Source organism: Coregonus clupeaformis, chromosome 39, assembly GCF_020615455.1.
Source record: "Coregonus clupeaformis isolate EN_2021a chromosome 39, ASM2061545v1, whole genome shotgun sequence".
Taxonomy (NCBI): Eukaryota; Metazoa; Chordata; class Actinopteri; order Salmoniformes; family Salmonidae; genus Coregonus; species Coregonus clupeaformis.
The window spans coordinates 11,130,642-11,150,762 of record NC_059230.1 but is presented as its reverse complement, the minus strand read 5'-3'; the positions used below and the strand labels follow the sequence as shown (position 1 = coordinate 11,150,762).

Genomic DNA, 20,121 nt, shown 5'->3' with positions numbered 1-20,121 from the left:
TCTATATATACTGCTAAAATGCATTTGCTATGATACTGTACTCAGCACAGTCACACCTCACTTTGTCAACACGCTTTGTCACAGGTTTTATCGCAAGTGTGTAAAGTTAGAGTGAATAGAATGAATGCATTATGTACGGTCGTATCACCAGTTTTGCATTTGAAGTGGTTGTGTTATCAGTTTGTATTTGTTCTTATTGAGGTAGTACCTTATTAACAGATTGCATTGTTTTATACAGTAGTTTGTGAGAAATCATGTACATTTAGACCTCTTCTCTGTGCTCCTCTCCTGTACTATAGGAACTATCAGCTCGGCTTGTTTCCGTCAACTGTGAAGAGAACACCATATTTGTCACATTCAAAACATTTGAAGAGATATGGAGGTTCACCACGTATTACACAATGGGTAATGTCGTCTAGCATAAGAAGTTATAGATATAGAATAGAAACTCTCTGTGGGGTTTGTATTTACATGAATGATACACAAGTTCTGAATCTTAACTTAACATACATGGTTATAGAATATATAGGAAAGATAGAAATGCAAATGGGAGAGGTGTTAACAAGTACAGTGCCTTCGGAAAGTATTCAGACCCCTTGACTTTTTCCACATTTTGTTATGTTACAGCCTTATTCTAAAATGGATAAAAAAATATTTAAAAATCCTCATCAATCTACACACCATACCCCATCATGACAAAAGAAAAACAGGTTTATAGAAATGTTTGCAAATGTATTAAAAATAAAAACGGAAATAATACATTTACATAAGTATTCAGACCCTTTGCTATGAGACTCGAAATTGAGCTCAGGTGCATCCTGTTTCCATTGATCATCCTTGAGATGTTTCTACAACTTGATTGGAGTCCACCTGTGGTAAATTCAATTGATTGGACATGATTTGTAAAGGCACACACCTGTCTATATAAGGTCCCACAGTTGACAGTGCATGTCAGAGCAAAAACCAAGCTATGAGCTCCGAGACAGGATTGTGTCGAGGCACAGATCTGGGGAAGGGTACCAAAAAAGTTCTGCAGCATTGAAAGTCCCCAAGAACACAGTGGCCTCCATCATTCTTAAATGGAAGAAGTTTGGAACCACCAAGATTCTTCCTAGAGCTGGCCGCCTCGCCAAACTGAGCAATCGGGGGAGAAGGGCCTTGGTCAGGGAGGTGACCAAGAACCCGATGGTCACTCTGACAGAGCTCCATAGTTCCTCTGTGGAGATGGGAGAACCTTCCAGAAGGACAACCATCTCTGCAGCACTCCACCAATCAGGCCTTTATGGTAGAGTGGCCAGAAGGAAGCCACTACTCAGTAAAAGGCACATGACAGCCCGTTGGAGTTTGCCAAAAGGCACCTAAAGACTCTCTGACCATGATAAACAAGATTCTCTGGTCTGATGAAACCAAGATTGAAAGCTTTGGCATAAATGCCAAGCATTACGTCTTGAGGAAACCTGGCACCATCACTACGGTGAAGCAAGGTGGTGGCAGCATCATGCAGTGGGGATGTTTTTCAGCGGCAGGGACTGGGAGATTAGTCAGGATCGAGGGAAATATGAACGGAGCAAAATACAGAGAGATCCTTGATGAAAACCTGCTCCAGAGCGCTCCGGACCTCAGGCTGGGTTGAAGGTTCACCTTCCAACAGGACAACGACCCTAAGCACACAGCCAAGACAACGCAGGATTGGCTTCAGGATGAGTCTTTGAAAGTCCTTGAGTGGCCCAGCCAGAGCCCGGACTTGATCCCGATCGAACATCTCTGGAGAGACCTGAAAATAGCTGTGCAGCGACACTCCCCATCCAACCTGACAGAGCATGAGAGGATATGCAGAGAAGAATGGAAGAAACTTGGCACAGGTTTGCCAAGCTTGTAGCGTCATACCCAAGAAGACTCAAGGCTGTAATCGCTGCCAGTTGCTTTAACAAAGTACTTAGTAAAGGGTCTAAATGTTATGTTTCAGTTGTATTTTTTGTATACATTTGCAAAAATGTATAAAAACCTGTTTTTGCTACTTCATCATGGGGTATTGTGTGTAGAAAAACAATTACATACATTTTAGAATAAGGCTGTAACATAACAAAATGTGGAAAAAGTAAAGGGGTCTGAATACTTTCCAAATGCACTGTATGTCCAGAGTCACATTCCTGTTAGGCTGGGAGAGGATCTTATGTCAGATGATGTGGAAGTAATATGGCTACAGGTTCATCTGCCTCACCTATAGCCTATTCTCGTAGGAAGTTGCTATAGACCACCAAGTGCTAAAAGTCAGTATTTGGACTATATGTGTGAAATGTTGGATAATGTATGTGATATCAACAGAGAGGTATATTTTCTGGGTGACCTAAATATTGACTGGTTGTCATCAAGCTGCCCACTCAAAAAGAAGCTCCAAGCTGTAACCAGTGCCTGCAATCTGGTTCAAGTCATCAGTCAACCTACCAGGGTATTTACAAATGGAACAGGAACTTAATCATGCATGTGTATTGATCACATATCTACTGATGTTGCAGAAATATGCTCTAAAGCAGTATCCACACCCATCAGATGTAGTGATCATAAAATAATAGCCATATCTACAAAAAACAAAGTTCCAAAGGCTGGACCTAAAATTGTGTATAAACGATCATACAAGAGGTTTTGCAATGATTCCTATGTCGAAGATGTGAAAAATATTTGTTGGTCTGATGTGTGTAATGAGGAACATCCAAATGCAGCACTTGAATCATTTATGGAACTTGTCAAGTCGTCAGGGTAATGCGGTAGGCGAAGTCAGGCGCAGGACACAGAGCTAATCAAAAGCGTACTTTACTCGTAGGTAAATGTATGAACAAAACCTCCACGCAGGGAGGAAACAAACCCGCACACTAACGACAACCAAAACATGAACAAACACGCACAACACACAGTGTGAGACAGAGGGTTAAATAGGGAAGACATAACTACATGATGGGAAACAGGTGTGACCAATAAAGACAAAACAAGTCGAACATAGACACATGGTTTGGTAGTAGCTAGTACTCCGGTGACGACGAACGCCGAAGCCTGCCCGAGCAAGGAGGAGGGGCAGCCTCGGCTGAATTCGTGACAGTACCCCCCCTTTGACGTGCGGCTCCAGCCGTGCGCCGACCCCGGGGACGGCCAGGAGGACGCGGAGCAGGGCGAGTCGGATGACTACAGTGGAAATCCCTCAACATGGAGGGATCGAGGATGTCCCTCCTAGGGACCCAGTACCGTTCCTCTGGACCGTACCCCTCCCACTCCACGAGATACTGCAGGCCCCCCACCCGACGCCTCGAATCCAAGATGGACCGGACTGAGTACGCCGGTGCCCCCTCGATGTCCAGTAGGGGCGGAGGAACCTCCCGTACCTCAGACTCCTGGAGTGGACCAGCTACTACCGGCCTGAGAAGAGACACATGGAACGAGGGGTTAATACGGTAATTAAAAGGAAGCTGTAACCTATAACAAACCTCGTTCAATCTCCTCAGGACTTTAACTGGCCCCACAAACCGCCGACCCAGCTTCCGGCAGGGCAGGCGAAGGGGCAGGTTTCGGGTCGAGAGCCAGACCCGGTCCCCCGGTGCATACACCGGGGCCTCACTGTGGTGGCGATCGGCGCTCGCCTTTTGTCGCCTGATGGCCCGCTGCAGGTGTACATGAGCAGCGTTCCAGGTCTCTTCCGAGCGCCGAAACCACTCATCCACCGCAGGAGCCTTGATCTGGCTCTGATGCCAAGGTGCCAGGACCGGCTGATAACCTAACACACACTGGAAAGGAGTAAGGTTAGTAGAGGAGTGGCGGAGTAAGTTTTGGGCCATCTCTGCCCAGGGGATATAACCCGACCACTCCCCCTGCCGGTCCTGGCAATATGACCGCAGAAACCTACCCACATCCTGGTTGACTCTTTCCACCTGCCCATTACTCTCAGGGTGAAAACCTGAGGTCAGGCTGATCGAGACCCCCAGACGTTCCATGAACGCCCTCCAGACCCTTGAGGTGAACTGGGGACCCCGATCCGACACAATATACTCAGGTACCCAGTAGTGCCGGAAGACGTGTGTAAATAGGGCCTCAGCAGTTTGTAGGGGTGTAGGGAGACCTGGCATAGGAATGAGACGGCAGGACTTGGAACGGGTAGGGGTTGTAACTTCTCTCTGGGCAGGTGTCTAGGTGCCTTACACTGGGCGCACACCAAGCAGGAGGAAACATAAACCCTCACGTCCTTGGCTAAAGTGGGCCACGAGTACTTCCCACTAAGACAGTGCACTGTCCGACCGATGCCAGGATGACCAGAGGAGGGTGATGTGTGAGCCCAATAGATCAATCGATCGCAAACCTCGAGCGGCACGTATATACGACCCTCTGAGTGGGCTCAGTACGTAACGCCCGCTCGATGTCCGCGTCAACCTCCCACACCACCGGTGCCACCAGACACGACGCCGGAAGTATGGGAGTGGGCTCAATGGACCTCTCCTCTGTGTCATACAGTCGGGACAGGGCGTCTGCCTTAGCGTTCTGGGAACCTGGTCTGTAAGTAAGCGTAAACACAAAACGAGTGAAGAACATGGCCCACCTTGCCTGGCGAGGGTTCAACCTCCTCACCGCCCGGATGTACTCCAGATTGCGATGGTCAGTCAAAATGAGAAAAGGGTGTTTAGCCCGCTCAAGCCAATGCCTCCACACTTTCAGAGCTTTAACCACAGCTAACAGCTCCCCCACATCATAGTTGCGCTCTGCCGGACTGAGCTTCTTAGAAAAGAAGGCACAGGGGCAGAGTTTTGGTGGCGTACCTGAGCGCTTAGACAGTACAGCTCCTATCCCAGCCTCGGACGCGTCCACCTCAACCTGGAATGCCAAGGAGGGATCCGGATGAGCCAGCACTGGAGCCGAAGTAAACAGGTCCTTCAGATGACCAAAAGCCCTGTCTGCCTCAGCTGACCACAGTAGACGCACCGGTCCTCCCTTCAGCAAGGAGGTAATGGGAGCCGCTACCTGACCAAAGCCCCGGATAAACCTCCGGTAGTAGTTGGCAAAACCCAAGAATCGCTGCACCTCCTTCACCGTGGTTGGAGTCGGCCAATTACGCACGGCCGAAATGCGGTCAATCTCCATCTCCACACCTGACGCGGACAGGCGGTGTCCTAGGAAGGAGATGGACTCTTGGAAGAACATACATTTCTCCGCCTTCACATACAGGTCATGCTCCAACAGTCGACCAAGCACCTGACGCACCAGGGTGTCACGCTCTGGCTCCGGGACTTGGTATTTTGGGCCAGAGTGTGTTAATTTTGTGTTGTGTTTGGGTATTGGTTGGGTGGTTATTGGTTGTTTCTGTGTTTGGTCAAGTGACTCCCAATCGGAGGTAACGAGTGTCAGCTGTCGGCTCGTTATCTCTGATTGGGAGCCATATTTAAACTGTCTGTGTTCACCTTGTGGTTGTGGGTTTTTGTTCTATGTTCAGTCGGTGTAACTAAGGACTTCACGGTTCGTGTTTTGTTTTGTCGTGTTTCTACATTAAAGTCATCATGTTCACTCCCAACGCTGCGCTTTGGTCGTATTTCATAGGCGATCGTGACAGAAAAACCCACCACAACGAGACCAAGCAGCGTTTCCAGGAGTGGGATGACGAGTGGTGGAGACAGAAGAGCGAAGGTTGGGAGAGGACTATAGAGGCCTGGTCCACGGGGAGGAGAGACCCCCAGAAAATTTTTAGGGGGGGGCTCACGACGTCGGGGCAGCAGGTGTACGGGATTGAGGAGTGCAGAAGGTTGGCAGAGGAGGCCGCCAGGTTAAGGGGGCCACTGGTCACGAAGGGGAAGGAAGGTGTGGAGGCAGGGCGAAAGGTACTGGGGTGTGTTACCAGTCCGGTCCGGCCCGTTCCTGATCCCCGTGGAGAGCCAGGGGTGTGTGTCCCCAGTGCGGTTCTGTCTGTTCCTGTTCCTCGCATGGAGCCTGTGGTGCGCTTCGTCAGCCCTGTCCGGCCCGTGCCTGCTCCCCGCACCAAGCCAATGGTGCGCGTCGCTAGCCCAGCCCGGCCTGTTCCACGCACCAAGCCAAAGGGGTGCGTCGCCAGCCCAGCCCGGCCGGTTCCTGCTCCACGCATCAAGACTACGGTGTGCGTCGCCGGCCCAACTCGGACTGTTCCTGCCACTCGCACCAGGCTAAGGGTGCGAGTCGTCAACCTGGTTCAGCCTATTCCTGCTACTCGCACCAAGCCAGGGAGGCGAGTCGTCAGCCTGATGAGGTCCGTTCCGGCTCCACGCACCAAGCCGAGGGTGCGTATCGTCGGCCAGGTCCGGTCCGTTCCTGTCTCACGCGCCAAGCTAGGGGTGCGCGTCATCAGTCCGGATCCAGCCAGCTGGGTTGGATCGGACCGGGGCCATTACGGGGGGATTGATGTAGGGTGGTGGTCAAGCCCGGAGCCAGAGCCGGAGCCGCCTCCGAGGAGCAACACCCACCCAGCCCTCCCCTATTTGGGTTTTTTGAGGCGCGGTCGCAGTCCGCGCCTTTAGGGGGGGGTACTGTCACGCTCTGGCTCCGGGACTTGGTATTTTGGGCCAGAGTGTGTTAATTTTGTGTTGTGTTTGGGTATTGGTTGGGTGGTTATTGGTTGTTTCTGTGTTTGGTCAAGTGACTCCCAATCGGAGGTAACGAGTGTCAGCTGTCGGCTCGTTATCTCTGATTGGGAGCCATATTTAAACTGTCTGTGTTCACCTTGTGGTTGTGGGTTTTTGTTCTATGTTCAGTCGGTGTAACTAAGGACTTCACGGTTCGTGTTTTGTTTTGTCGTGTTTCTACATTAAAGTCATCATGTTCACTCCCAACGCTGCGCTTTGGTCGTATTTCATAGGCGATCGTGACACAGGGACACATGCTCGGCCCGTGTAGCGGAGTATATGAGAATGTAATCTATATACACCACTACACCCTGTCCATGCAGGTCCCTGAAAATCTCATCAACAAAGGATTGGAAGACTGATGGAGCATTCATCAAACCGTATGGCATGACGAGGTACTCATAGTGACCAGAGGTGGTACTGAATGCTGTCTTCCACTCATCTCCCTCCCGGATACGCACCAGGTTGTACGCGCTCCTGAGATCCAATTTCATGAAGAAGCGCGCCCCGTGCAATGACTCCGTCATACTAGCAATCAGAGGTAGTGGATAGCTGTATTTTACAGTGATCTGATTAAGACCACAGTAGTCAATGCACGGGCGTAAGCCACTATCCTTCTTCTTCACAAAAAAGAAACTTGATGACACAGGGGAAGTGGAAGGCCAAATGTATCCTTGCCTCAGAGATTCGGTGACATATGTTTCCATAGCCGCCGTCTCTTCCTGTGACAGAGGATACACGTGACTCCGGGGAAGCGCAGCGCCTACCTGGAGGTTTATCGCATAATCCCCCTGTCGATGGGGTGGTAATTGAGTCGCAGAAGGCGAGAGCCAAATCGGCATATTCAGGCGGAATGTGCATGGTGGAAACCTGGTTTGGACTTTCCACCGTAGTTGCCCCTATGGAAACACCTACACACCTTCCCAAGCACTGACTAGACCATCCGTTGAGAGCCCTCTGTTGCCATGAAATAGTGGGGTCATGAGAGGTTAACCAGGGAAGCCCCAACACCACTGGAAATGCAGGAGAATCAATCAGATATAGACTAATTGTTTCCTCATGCCCCTCCTGCGTCTTCATCCAGAGTGGAGCTGTGACCTCCCTAATCAGACCTGACCATAAAGGGCGACTATCTAGGACATAGGGAAGGGCACATCAACTGGCACAATAGGAATCCCTAACCTACAGGTAAACTGACGATCAATAAAGGTCCCAGCTGCGCCTGAATCTACTAGCGCCTTATGCCGGGAATGAGAAGAAAACTCTGGAAATACAACATCTATACACATATGCGCAACAGGGAGCTCTGGGTGAGTTGGGTGCCTACTCACCTGAAACGGTCCACCAGTGCTCTGCCTACTGCCTCGAGTCCTTGATGGCCCTCCCCAGCACCGACCAGCAGTGTGTCCTCTGCGGCCACAGTTGGTGCAGGGGACGGCCCCTCTACCGGTCTCCCTCAGAGCAGCACCTCCGAGCTCCATAGGGGTAGGGTCGGAGGTGCTGGGGGATGGAATGGACGGCCCCTGATCTGGACGTCCGCGGATGGCCAACAGGTTATCCAGTCGGATTGACATATCCACCAGTTGGTCCAGGTTTAGGTTGGTGTCCCTGCAGGCCAGTTCACGACGAACGTCCTCCCTTAAGCTGCAACGGTAGTGGTCGATGAGGGCCCTCTCATTCCATCCTGCGCTGACAGCCAGAGTCCGAAAGTCCAGTGCAAACTCCTGCGCGCTCCTCTTCCCCTGTCTGAGGTGGAATAGACACTCACCCGCCGCTCTCCCCTCTGGTGGATGATTGAATACCGCCCTAAAGCGGCGGGTAAACTCTGCATAGCTTACAGTTGCGGCGTCTATTCCCCCCCACTCTGCGTTGGCCCACTCGAGCGCCTTACCGGACAGACAGGAGATGTGGGCGGACACGCTCTCGTATCCCGAGGGAGCCGGGTGGATGGTTTCCAGGTAGAGCTCTGGAGCAGAAAACCCTGACACCCGGCAGCTGTACCGTCATATGCCCTCGGGAGCGAGAGCCAAATCCCACTGGACCCAGATGGTGAAGAGGTGGACAGAGGTGTTGGTGGTGGTGTAATTGGAGGAGGTATAAGGATACCTCCTCTCTCCCATCGCTCCATAGTATTAACCACTCGTTCCATAGCGGTGCCGAGAGCCTGGATCATGGCCGCTTGTTGTTGGACGCGACGATCTGGCTGGCATTGCTGTACCTGCTGACTCCATATTATGGTGCGTGTTTCTGTCAAGGCGTCAGTGTAATGCGGTAGGCGAAGTCAGGCGCAGGACACAGTGCTAATCAAAAGCGTACTTTACTCGTAGGTAAATGTATGAACAAAACCTCCACGCAGAAAGGAAACAAACCCGCACACTAACGACAACCAAAACATGAACAAACACGCACAACACACAGTGTGAGACAGAGGGTTAAATAGGGAAGACATAACTACATGATGGGAAACAGGTGTGACCAATAAAGACAAAACAAGTCGAACATAGACACATGGATCGGTAGTAGCTAGTACTCCGGTGACGACGAACGCCGAAGCCTGCCCGAGCAAGGAGGAGGGGCAGCCTCGGCTGAATTCGTGACAAAACTGCTTCTTCTGGTTACTGATAGGCATGCGCCCATCAAGAAACTGACTGTTAGATCTGTCAAATCCCCATGGATAGGTTATGAATTGAAAAACTGTATGGCTGAGAGAGATAAGACAAAGGGAATATCAAATAACTCTGACAACACAGCAGACTGGCAAACAAACATACAGTAAATTGAGAAATCACATAACTAAACTAAACAAAAAGAAGGAGAAACTATACTATGGAACAAAGATAGTAAAAAGCTCTGGAGTGCTTTAAATACAATTCTAGGCAAGAAAGCAAACTCGGCTCCATCTTTCATTGAGGCAGAGGGCTTGTTCATAACAAAACTCTTTGATATTGCCAACCACTTTAATAACTTTTTCGTTGACAAGGTTAGCAAATTTAGGTATGACATGCAAACAACAAATGCTGAGCCTTCATATTCATGCATAATGGACCAAATAATGAAAGAAAAGCACTGTAGTTTTGAGTTACACAAAGTGGGTGTGGAAGAGGTGAAAAAAATGTTGCTATCTATAGATAAGTACAAACCACCTGGTACCGACAGCCTGGATGGTAAATTGCTGAGGTTGGTAGCAGAATGCATTATGACTCCTGTTTGCCTCATCTTCAATTTAAGCCTAGGTCATTCCGCTAGCCAAATATAGCAGAGCATCCTTTAATGGTTCAAAACGGCAACCAATCAGCCTGTTACAAGTGCTTAGCAAACTTCTGGAAAAAATTGTGTTTGATCAAATACAAAGTTATTTTACAGAAAACGAAGAGCACTCAACATGCTCAGCACTAACGCGAATGACTGATGATTGGCTTAAAGAAATTGATAGTAAGAAGATTGTGGGAGATGTTTTGTTAGACTTCAGTGCAGCTTTTGATGTCGTTGATCATAACCTATTGCTGAAAAACTTGGGTGTTATGGATTTGCATCCTCTGCCTTATTATGGATTGAGAGTTACCTATCTAATAGAACAGAGGGTTTTTCTTAATGGAAGCCTCTCTCATGCAAATTCAGTTGAGTGTGGTGTACCGCAGGGCAGCCGGCTAGGGCCATTATTGTTTTCTGTTTTTACAAATGACCTTCCACTGACCTTGAATAAAGCCTGTCTATGTACGCTGACAACTCAACAGTATACACGTCGGCTGCAACAGTAAAATAAATAGATCTCCAGTCAGTTTTAGAATGGGTAACTAGCAATAGGCTGGTGTTAAATATCTCAAACTAAAAGCATAATTTGGGGGACAAATCACTCGCTCAATGCTAAACATCGTTTAGATCTATTATTGAATAATGTGGCTATTGAGCAAGTTGAGGAGACTAAACTGCTGGGTCTAACCCTAAATAGCAAGCTTTCATGGTCAAAACATATAGACTGAATGGTTGCTAAAATGGGAAGAGGTCTGTCCATGATAGGGCGTTGCTCTGCCTTCTTGACATCTCAGTCAACCAGACAGGTCCTACAGGCCCTAGTTTTGTCGCACCTGGACTACTGCCCAGCTGTGTGGTCATGTGCGGCAAAGAAGGACATAGGTCAATTTCAAAGTGTCAGTAACATGCATGTCAGTCTCTCCTGGTTCAAAGTTGAGGAGAGATTGACTGCATCACTATTGGTCTTTGTGCGAGGTGTTGATGTATTGAAGGTACCAAACTGTCTGTTCAAGCAGTTTGCACACAGTTCGGACACTCATCAGTACAACACAAGACATGCAACCAGAGGTCTCTTCACAGTCCCCAGGTCCAGAATAGAGGCTGGGAAGTGCACAGTATTAAATAGAGCCATGACTACATGGAACTCTCTGTCACCCCAGGTAACTCAAGCTAGCAATAAAAACAGATTTAAAAAACAGATAAAATAACTCTTTACTGCACAAAGGGGACTGTGAAGAGACACAGCCATTTTTTATATATTGTATTGTAATTTGCACTGTACTATGTATTAGACCTAGATGTTGTGTGTATGTACTGATATGTAGGCTATGTGCAACGTTTTAAATGTATGTATTTCAGTCCTTGAATAATAATGTTCTGTACTATGTATTATGTCATGTTTCATGTGGACCCCAGGAAGAGTAGCTGATGCTTTTGCAGTGGCTAATGGGGATCCTAATAAATACCAAATACCAAACAAAGTAGAGGTCTTCACGGGTTTGGGTGGACCTGATATACCTGAGACCCGACCCGGGCCTGAACAGGTTCGGGTCTGAAATAACAAAGTAACTGATATTATAACTCTGATTGAAATCAATAGATAACCTACTTCTAGACCAGGACTTCTGACTGACCCCTGACGTATTGACATCTGACCTCTGACCTCTATTGACCTCTGTTCTCCAGGCTTTCTGGGTCAGTGCATGGAGAACCTGCTGTTGGACCAGGACTTCTGGTTGAGCTCTCTGGACCAGGAGTACGTTGCCATAGAGATCTCTATCCAAGAGGAGACTCTCAACCTCATCTACAAAGGCATCCTCATGCAAGAGGGTAAATCTCCCAGTGACTCACAGATTAAAATGTCTGACTTCGACAGCTTTTTGTAGCCACATTCACTGTTTGGTGTATTCAGAATATACAGAAGCACTTAATTTGATAAGTCAGCACATACAGATCAAATGAACATTGAGCATCCATGTTGTGCTTTTATGAGATGTTATACATGTTATACTCTTAATTACAATGCTACAAATGATTAGTTATTTAGTTCTACCCATCAAATAAAGTATGACCAAATCTCCCCCTCTGTCAGGTTCCTTATTCGCCAGCTGCAGCTCTACCCAGATGTTTGACAGCTCCACCCCTGGTAGAGACCTCTACATGGAGCAGGGCGACATAGCCCTGTTTGAGCCCCCGTTCCTGGGGTCGGGGTGGACCGTACTCTCCCTGGGGGATGGAGCCCGGGGGACCAAACCCAAACCAGCCCTGGAGCCCGTCATCCCCTTCCACCAGTCAGTACTCTTCCTAGTGTATACTTAGTTATTTAATTCTTAGTCAATACAGAAAATGAAGCAATTGATGCACACTGCTAATTTTCCAAGTTTCACCTTTTTATTCACATATTTCATTCCTGCTTCACCCTATAGATGGTTCCTCAAATCATGTGCGGAGAACATCTTAGTTGGCAGTGGCAAGCCAGCATGTGATTTCCCCTGCCAGTTTGGTAAGAAGAACCCTGTTTGAATTCCACTTGACAATCCTAATTCTAAGGGCTTCATTGTTCCTTCTCTTTCTCATAGAATTATAATTATGTGGAGGAATTCTAGAGTCTGAACTAACTTAAAAATTCCAATTCATCTCTCCTGTCCACCTGTCTCTTTTCCCATGCTAGCCACTGGCTCCTGTGTGGCCAGTGTTGAGTATGACGCCGGTGGGCCAGACGAGCTGAGCCTGGAGCAGGGTGATCGCATCATCATTGTGGGCCTGTTGGTGTCGTGCTTCGAGTGGTTCACTGGCAGACTGGAGAGGACAGGAGAAGTGGGATTGGTGATGACTACCCTGGTCAGACCGGCCGATAGCCTTTGTGAGTAAGTGTGTCCTTCAGTTATATATTGATTAACTGCGTCAGGTTAACTGTGTCAGATTAACTGCGTCATCATGTATACAGTAGTGATATATTCATAGAATTAAATAGAACATTAAAATGGTAATTGGTATCCCGGCAACTATGCAGCTCAATGGTATCAGCTACTCAAGTATATGATATACACTGAGTATACAAAACACTATTTTTATGACAGACTGACCAGGTGAATCCAGGTGAAAGCTATGATCCCTTATTGATGTCACTTGTTAATTCCACTTCAATCAGTGCAGATGAAGGGAAAATGACGGGTTAAATAAGGATTTTTAGGCCTTGAGTCAATTGAGACATGGATGTGTGCCATTCAGAGGTTTAATGGGAAGGACAAAAGATTTAAGTGCCTTTGAACGGGCTATGGTAGTATTTGCCAGGCGCACCGGTTTGTGTTAAGAACTGCAACGCTGCTGGGTTTTTCACGCTCAAAAGTTTCCTGTGTGTATCAAGAATGGTCCACCACCCAAAAGACATACAGCCAACTAAACACAACTGTGGGAAGCATTGGAGTCAACATGTGTGGAACGCTTTCGACACCTTGTAGAGTCCATGCCCCAACAAATTGAGGCTGTTCTGAGGGCAAAGGGGGGGGGGTGCGCAACTCAATATTAGGAAGATGTTCTTAATGTTTTGTACACTCGGTTTATCTCTACGGGTGTATTACAGTAAATGTACAAAGGCACACTGTGGACAATGCTTTCAGAGCCATGTTGAATTAGATGTTCAAACACACATGGTAGCTCCTCACATTCCTTTTAGAAAGTGTTATTATTCTACATTGTCTGAAATTAGTAGCCATTTTGTTTTATTAACTCCATTCTAGGGCGTCTGACATTTTCCTAGAGAAAGAAGAGAGGTTGTTTTTCAACCTGAAAGAAGATCAGATTAAAGAGGAGACAATCGCCTTGCTGAAAAAAATCAACCAGAATGATGTTGGACACGTCTACAAACTTGGTGAGACAGAAATTGAGAAATGCTCAGGGGCATTTTCTTGGTGATGAACAGCTGCCAGCAAGTACAGCTTGTTTTTTATTTGTGCATTGGTCTCTAAGAATGCCTTACTGTGTAAAGATGGTCTGTTTTGAAATGGATTCATGAATTATCCCTTTCATTCCAGATCTGATTGATCAACAGGATTCTCCAAAGGAACCAACTCAAAGTAGGGGTATTTATTGTTTGCTTTGTACTTTTATGCACAAATGGGCTATTGTATAATAATATAATAATAATAATATAATATGCCATTTAGCAGACGCTTTTATCCAAAGCGACTTACAGTCATGCGTGCATACATTTTTTTTTTTTTTGAGTATTTTTTCTCAACATGGAAAGCATTTTCTGGCTCCTCCCACATGTCAACAACATCATAAATAATATTATTCATCTATCTTACAGATGTTTCCCAAGGCAACATGGATGCTCACCAACAAGCAGAACTGAAGAGGAAGATTGAAGAGATTCTACTAAAAGGGAAGATGAAATCGAAGGTGCCTAATACAACTGTGACTACAAATGGAACTCTGGAGGACCACAGTGAGACCTCTAAGACTACATTAGCCAGCGGGCCTCACTTCACCGTCCACCCAGTTGAGGAAGGCACCACCACCAACCAGGAGAAATTCCTTCCTCTTCTATCCTTCCTGGGTGGCAGCAACTACAAGCCAGAGTTTGGCGCCCTCTATGGCCAAACTCCAGAACGGCTCCTCGCCACTTTCACTGGCCACTCGGACGACGTTGACAAATTGGTGGCGTATCTAGGTGTTGCCAGGGAAACTGCCAGGAAGAAGCGTCTCCATTGGTCCCAGAGCCGCCTCTGTTTCCTTTTGGGGAAACTCTGCGCAGGACGATCAAAATTCTCCCAGGCTCGAGTCTACTTCGAGGAGGCCCTTAGCGTCCCTCGAGACGGCTTCACGGACATGCTAATGCTAGCTAGCATCTACGCTAACCTAGCGGTGATCTATCTCATGCAGAAAAATACCGAAAAATACTTTGCTCTGTCGGAGCGGATCGCTGCGTTGCTCATGGGCATCCCTGACTGCGTCTCGACAGTGGAGAAAGACTCAGAAGTTCTGAAGTTTATCCTGAAGAAGGCGGTGCTTAGTCACAACAAGATGGCAGAAGCCAGAGCATGCTTCCTCTTGGCCAAGCTCCACTGGAGGCGAGGTGAGGGGGCGGATGCCGTTCCCTTCCTGGAGAGGCTTCTGGTTCTCTTGGCAGAGCCCCCAGGTGTCCGGAGCGTCGCGCCCAGCCACGGCTACCTCAGCCTGGGGAGGCTGTACAGCCAGCTCTCCCTCCCCCACCTCTGTGTCAGCTCAGCCAGGAAAGCCACGATGCATCCGTCCGCTAGGCTAGCCGATTGTCTGAATGGAATGGGGCTGGTTCTGGAGAACACAGCCAGACTCTATGGGATCCGGAAGCAGGACGTCGCCATTCCGGCTCAAGTGGCTCCATATCTCAGCCGGTCGCTCTCCTTCACTGGGCGATTCGATGGAGTCGGTGGCACTGGTGACCTCACTCTAAGCCAGGCTCTAACACTCTGCCTATCCCAGCTGTTTCAGAAACATGGGATGCTAGGTCACGCGGTACGCTCCATGCACACTCTCATAGACCATCATCGCGCGCCGTCATCATCATCATCGGGCGCCACTAGCATTCCTGAACGAAACATCGCCCTTGTGTGGCTAGCATGGCTGCACATCTGTAACAGCCAACCAGAGGTATCTCTAGACATCCTCGACTCGGTGCTGGCCTCCATGCCAGAAAACTGCACTACCCCACAGGAAGGTACACTTAAGTTGTTATTTTGCACATACTGTACTGTTGAACTTACCTCCTACATATGTCTTTTTTTTTTGTAGCTGTCTTGTAACGCTCGTTTGTGAGTATTTTACTACGGCTGTAAGTATGACCAACTAATTACCACTTAGAGATTAATGAAGTACAATCTCATCTCAAGGACTGGTCCACAACATGAGGGGTGTGTCCCTGCGAAGCACGGGGGACCTGAGGAGGGCAGCAGAGAGCTACCAGATGGCCATGGATGTGTGTGAGGAGTCTGGGGACAGGGCTAACTGGGCAGTAGCAGAAGCTAACCTGGGGTTATTGTGTCTGGAGGCTGGGGCTAAGGTATATGATCAGATATATATAGTTATTTTATTGTGTTACTATTTCCTTTTTTTATTTAGCAAAATTTTCTTACTTTTTAACTCTGCGTTGTTGGGAAAGGGCTCGTAAGTAAGCATTTCATGGTAAAGTCTACACCTGTTATATTCGGCGCATGTGACAAATACATTTTTATTTGATATATAAATTATGATTACAAAATTCCCAGGTTTTCCAGAAATCCTGGTTGGAAGGAATCTGGGAATATTCCAACAGGGATTTCCGGAAAACCAGGAAATTTTGGGGAAAAATTAGTGAAATGTTGCTAATTAGGATTACAGATAGATTAGCAGTCCTTTCACTTCATCCTCAGCGGTTAGCGGAGCAGCATCTAACAGAAGCTGTGGAGATGTTGTCAGCGCTGGAGGGACAGGAACATGAGGTGAACTTTATTTATTCTTGTATTTTTCTATTTACACCTCCCTATTCGGAGGACAACTTTATTATTACGACAAAAAAAAAAGTTTTAAAATATGTTATTTCTTTATTATTTTCTATGTAATACTTGTTATGGTTACAATTTACAGTAGGTGTCATTATGAAGGCTTTCATAATGCCTTTATAACAGCTATATAATATACATTATAACATTTGTCATAAGTCGTCATCTTTTGTTGTTCTAGGTGAACTTTACCACAGTGCTGCTGGAGCTGGGACAATACTATGTGAACCAGAGACTCCTGGACAGAGGAAAGATCTACTATGAATGGGCTCTACTCATGGCTATCAAGTCAAACCACTCAGACAGTACGTTTATTTTGTTATTGTTGTTGAAACCATCATTTCCACAATGCTACAGAACACATGGTTTACATATAGGTCCACACACCACCCATAAGCTGAATCAACATTCTGAGGTATGGGGACCCTCTGAGAACGTTGGTATTGGATCCAAGGAAATTAAATATTATCATGCCTGTGGTTAGTTTTTGTTGGAGAAACCGAGATGCATAATCTTTCATACGTGTATATTTGCCTGCTAAAATGACATGAAAAAATATGCACAGGATAGAATGTCGGTTATGCATTCTACAGTTCTATCATGTATTTTATTTAGGATTTGATTGTTTAAATACTCAGTTACAATATACTGAACATATGGAATGAATTTCATTAGCAGAATACCTGTTTCATCACTTCTGCCCCAAATATGTTAGTCAAGTAGCTCCTCTGGCTAATGTCGAGGCTTTAGCTCAGTGGGCTAACAGAAAGATGCTATGTTAATCCGACTCTCCATATGGTGTATTCCCCTCTCCCAGATCAGTTGAGTGTGACGCGGCGGTTGTGCCACCTGTACAGTGCAGTGTGTCCGGATGAGGCCCAGTGCATCATCTACAACGAACATCAGCTGGCCCTGCTGGCGACCCGGGGAGACAGGAGACAGGAGGGGGAGGTGCTGGAGACCATCAGCCAGCTATACCTTAGTCTGGGTACAGAGAGGTGTGTCTGTCTGTCTAAGTGCCTGTCTCTAGTTGGCAGCAAGTGATAACATTTCCCTTCCTTTCTATCTCTGTGTCCAGGGCTAGGCGGTCTGCTCTGGACTACACCAAGCGTAGCCTGGGTATCTTCATAGACCTGGGCCGGAGGGAGAAGGAGGCTAACGCCTGGTTACAGGCTGGGAAGATATACCACATGCTGGGCCAGACTGAACTGGTGGACCTTTATGTACAGGTCAGAACCTATTCTATTCTATTATATTGCACAGTGCAGACAGCATTGACTCAGAGTTACATTGTATTCCTCCCAGGTGGCCCAAGATGTGGGTCTGAGTACTGGAGACACACACTTCATCCTACAGCTGCTGGAGGCAGCAGGGGACGTCTTCTTCAACAGCTCAACGGAGAGAGAGAAGGCTGTCTGCTTCTATGGGGTAGGACGCAGATGCACACACTGCTTCTATGGGGTAGGACGGAGGTTGTGCATGTGTGTGACTCCACCTGTGTGTGTGTTAGTATGTGAACCCACCTGTGTGTGTGTGTGTGTGTGTCAGGACCGTGCCCTGCCCATCGCGGTGAGAACCAGCAATACAGAGGTCAGACTGAGGCTGTCTAACAAGCTGGTGGAGCTGCTGCTGCAGATGAAGCTGTATGGGGAAGCTGTGGAGTACGCCCTAACCGCCCTGGACATCAGTGTTCAACTGGGTAGGACACACAACAGCTATGGCCACTAGAGGTCAGACCTCGCTTAGCCCAGACCTAGTCCTTACTTGTATTTTCCAATAGAAATATGCATTTACATTTAGCAGATGCTCTTATCCAGAGTGACTTACAGTCAGTGAATTCCAGTAAGGTTTGGCAGGAAAAAACAACCACATCACAGTTATTGCAACAACAACAAAAAGTCGCCATCAGCAGAATCCGTGCCAGGAAGAAAAAACAGGTGCACCCTGGTTATAGCTCTTTTTGTGAAATGTACTAACTAATGAAACCATTATTGTACTTCATATAGGAAACCGTCTGAACGAGCGTGTGGCGTTCCACCGCCTGGCTACCCTGTACCACTGTCTGGGTCAGTTTGAGCTGGCTGAACACCACTACCTGAAGACCCTCTCCCTCTGCCCCACGCCCCTGGAGTTTGATGAGGAAACCCTGTACTACGTCAGGGTCTATCAGACACTGGGGGACATTATATTCTATGACCTGAAGGTAATCAATCAATCAATCAATCAATCAATGGAATTCATGACTGGGCAGTTTGTTGTATTTTCAGGTTTTAAATACATATCTATAAGAAATAGAAATTTGATCCCAAAAGTTAAACTTTGAATTGCACTCCTTTGGAGAAATTCCGTGTCAAGATGGAGTTGACCCCAACCCTTGAAAACATACAGAAAACATGTGCATGAATTTGCATTTCATTGTGGCGATATAACGCTTGATTTACATGGACCAAACCAAAACGGCTTTTAACGATTCTCCCACTGACCCCAACCTCACCTCTAACCCCTAACTTTTCACCTTTGACCCTTAGGACCCCTACGACGCTGCGGGGTACTACCACCTAGCACTTGCTGCAGCCATGGACATCGGCAACAAGAAGTCCCAACTCCAGCTCTGCACGCGATTGGCTACCATCTACCACAACTTCCTGGTCGACCGGGAGCTGTCCCTCTTCTTCTACCAGAAAGCACGAGCGTTTGCCTCCGATCTCAACGTACGACGCATCAACCTCTCACCAGACCAGATCTTCAGTAGTATGTCACAGTACAAGACAAACAGGGTGAACATCTCGGAACCAAGAAATAAGTAACCGCCAAACCGCCATCTTGGTATGAAGTTAGTGAGAGGAGGGGAGAGGTTATAGCCTGGACCCTGATCTGTTTGTGCTCTTATCCAATGCTCATTGTCAAGCAAAACATGACAATGAGTGACAAGGAGTTGCTGTGATAGCACAAACAGACTGGCACACAGGCTAAAGAGGTTATGGGTGTTGGAGGAAATTGTGCCAAGTGGGCGTCGTAGGCTTTTGTACGGTTTGAAGAAGTGTAAATATGTAATTCTGACATTTTGAACCGTTGAGATGTGTTAATGTGATTTTACCAAACAGTGTTCTGTGCCTTACTGAAAAATATAACTTAGAATATAATCATACAGCAATGACTGAATATCTACAATTGTCTTCAGTTGATGACCTGAAATGAGTTGAAGTCCTGGTGAAAGGAATGAATCCTGAAAGATATCTCTAATAAACGTAATTTAAGAGAAGTCAGAAGATAATGGAGAAGGTCTAGCTGTTGCAGATTATAGTGGAGTCGGGAGTGAATTACTCTGTGAGAGTGAAGACCACTTGGACTGCGCGCCTGGGCCCGTATCCATAAAGAGTCTCAGAGTCAGAGTGCTGATCTAGGATCCGGTCCCCGCTGTCCATACAGTCTTATTCATTCTGATCCAAAAGGCAAATATGATCCTAGGTCAGCACTCCTAAACTGATGAGCCGTCAATGCCTTTTTTTGTATTATTAGCTAGGTTTCCATCCAATTGGCGATACATTTTCATGTGAATATTTTTTTTTAAACGCATAAAGAAAATATGCACATTTTCCCATCAGTGGTGTGTTTTCACCCAATGGACTTGTTGCAGATCAAAATAAGTGTGTGATGACGTAGTGCACACAAAATGTACTTTTTCCGCTTAAGTTTTCATGTAACTAATAAAAATCTAAAGTTCA

At 47.1% G+C, this 20,121-nt stretch overlaps 1 protein-coding gene across 1 annotated transcript in view; it reads left to right on the top strand.

The window, feature by feature from the left end:
- Positions 1–20,121, top strand: part of LOC121554206 (SH3 domain and tetratricopeptide repeat-containing protein 1-like) — a 25,590-nt gene extending 5,469 nt beyond the window's left edge. Inside the window, exons 4-20 of the mRNA XM_045211900.1 lie at positions 300–405; positions 11,562–11,705; positions 11,968–12,166; positions 12,302–12,378; positions 12,547–12,742; positions 13,616–13,746; positions 13,910–13,951; positions 14,188–15,576; positions 15,749–15,918; positions 16,268–16,336; positions 16,578–16,701; positions 17,214–17,394; positions 17,475–17,625; positions 17,702–17,824; positions 17,945–18,095; positions 18,403–18,599; positions 18,925–20,121. Coding sequence (XP_045067835.1) covers positions 300–405; positions 11,562–11,705; positions 11,968–12,166; positions 12,302–12,378; positions 12,547–12,742; positions 13,616–13,746; positions 13,910–13,951; positions 14,188–15,576; positions 15,749–15,918; positions 16,268–16,336; positions 16,578–16,701; positions 17,214–17,394; positions 17,475–17,625; positions 17,702–17,824; positions 17,945–18,095; positions 18,403–18,599; positions 18,925–19,203 — 3,729 coding nt within the window. The 3' untranslated portion in view covers positions 19,204–20,121. The remainder of the gene's footprint in view (positions 1–299; positions 406–11,561; positions 11,706–11,967; positions 12,167–12,301; positions 12,379–12,546; positions 12,743–13,615; positions 13,747–13,909; positions 13,952–14,187; positions 15,577–15,748; positions 15,919–16,267; positions 16,337–16,577; positions 16,702–17,213; positions 17,395–17,474; positions 17,626–17,701; positions 17,825–17,944; positions 18,096–18,402; positions 18,600–18,924) is intronic.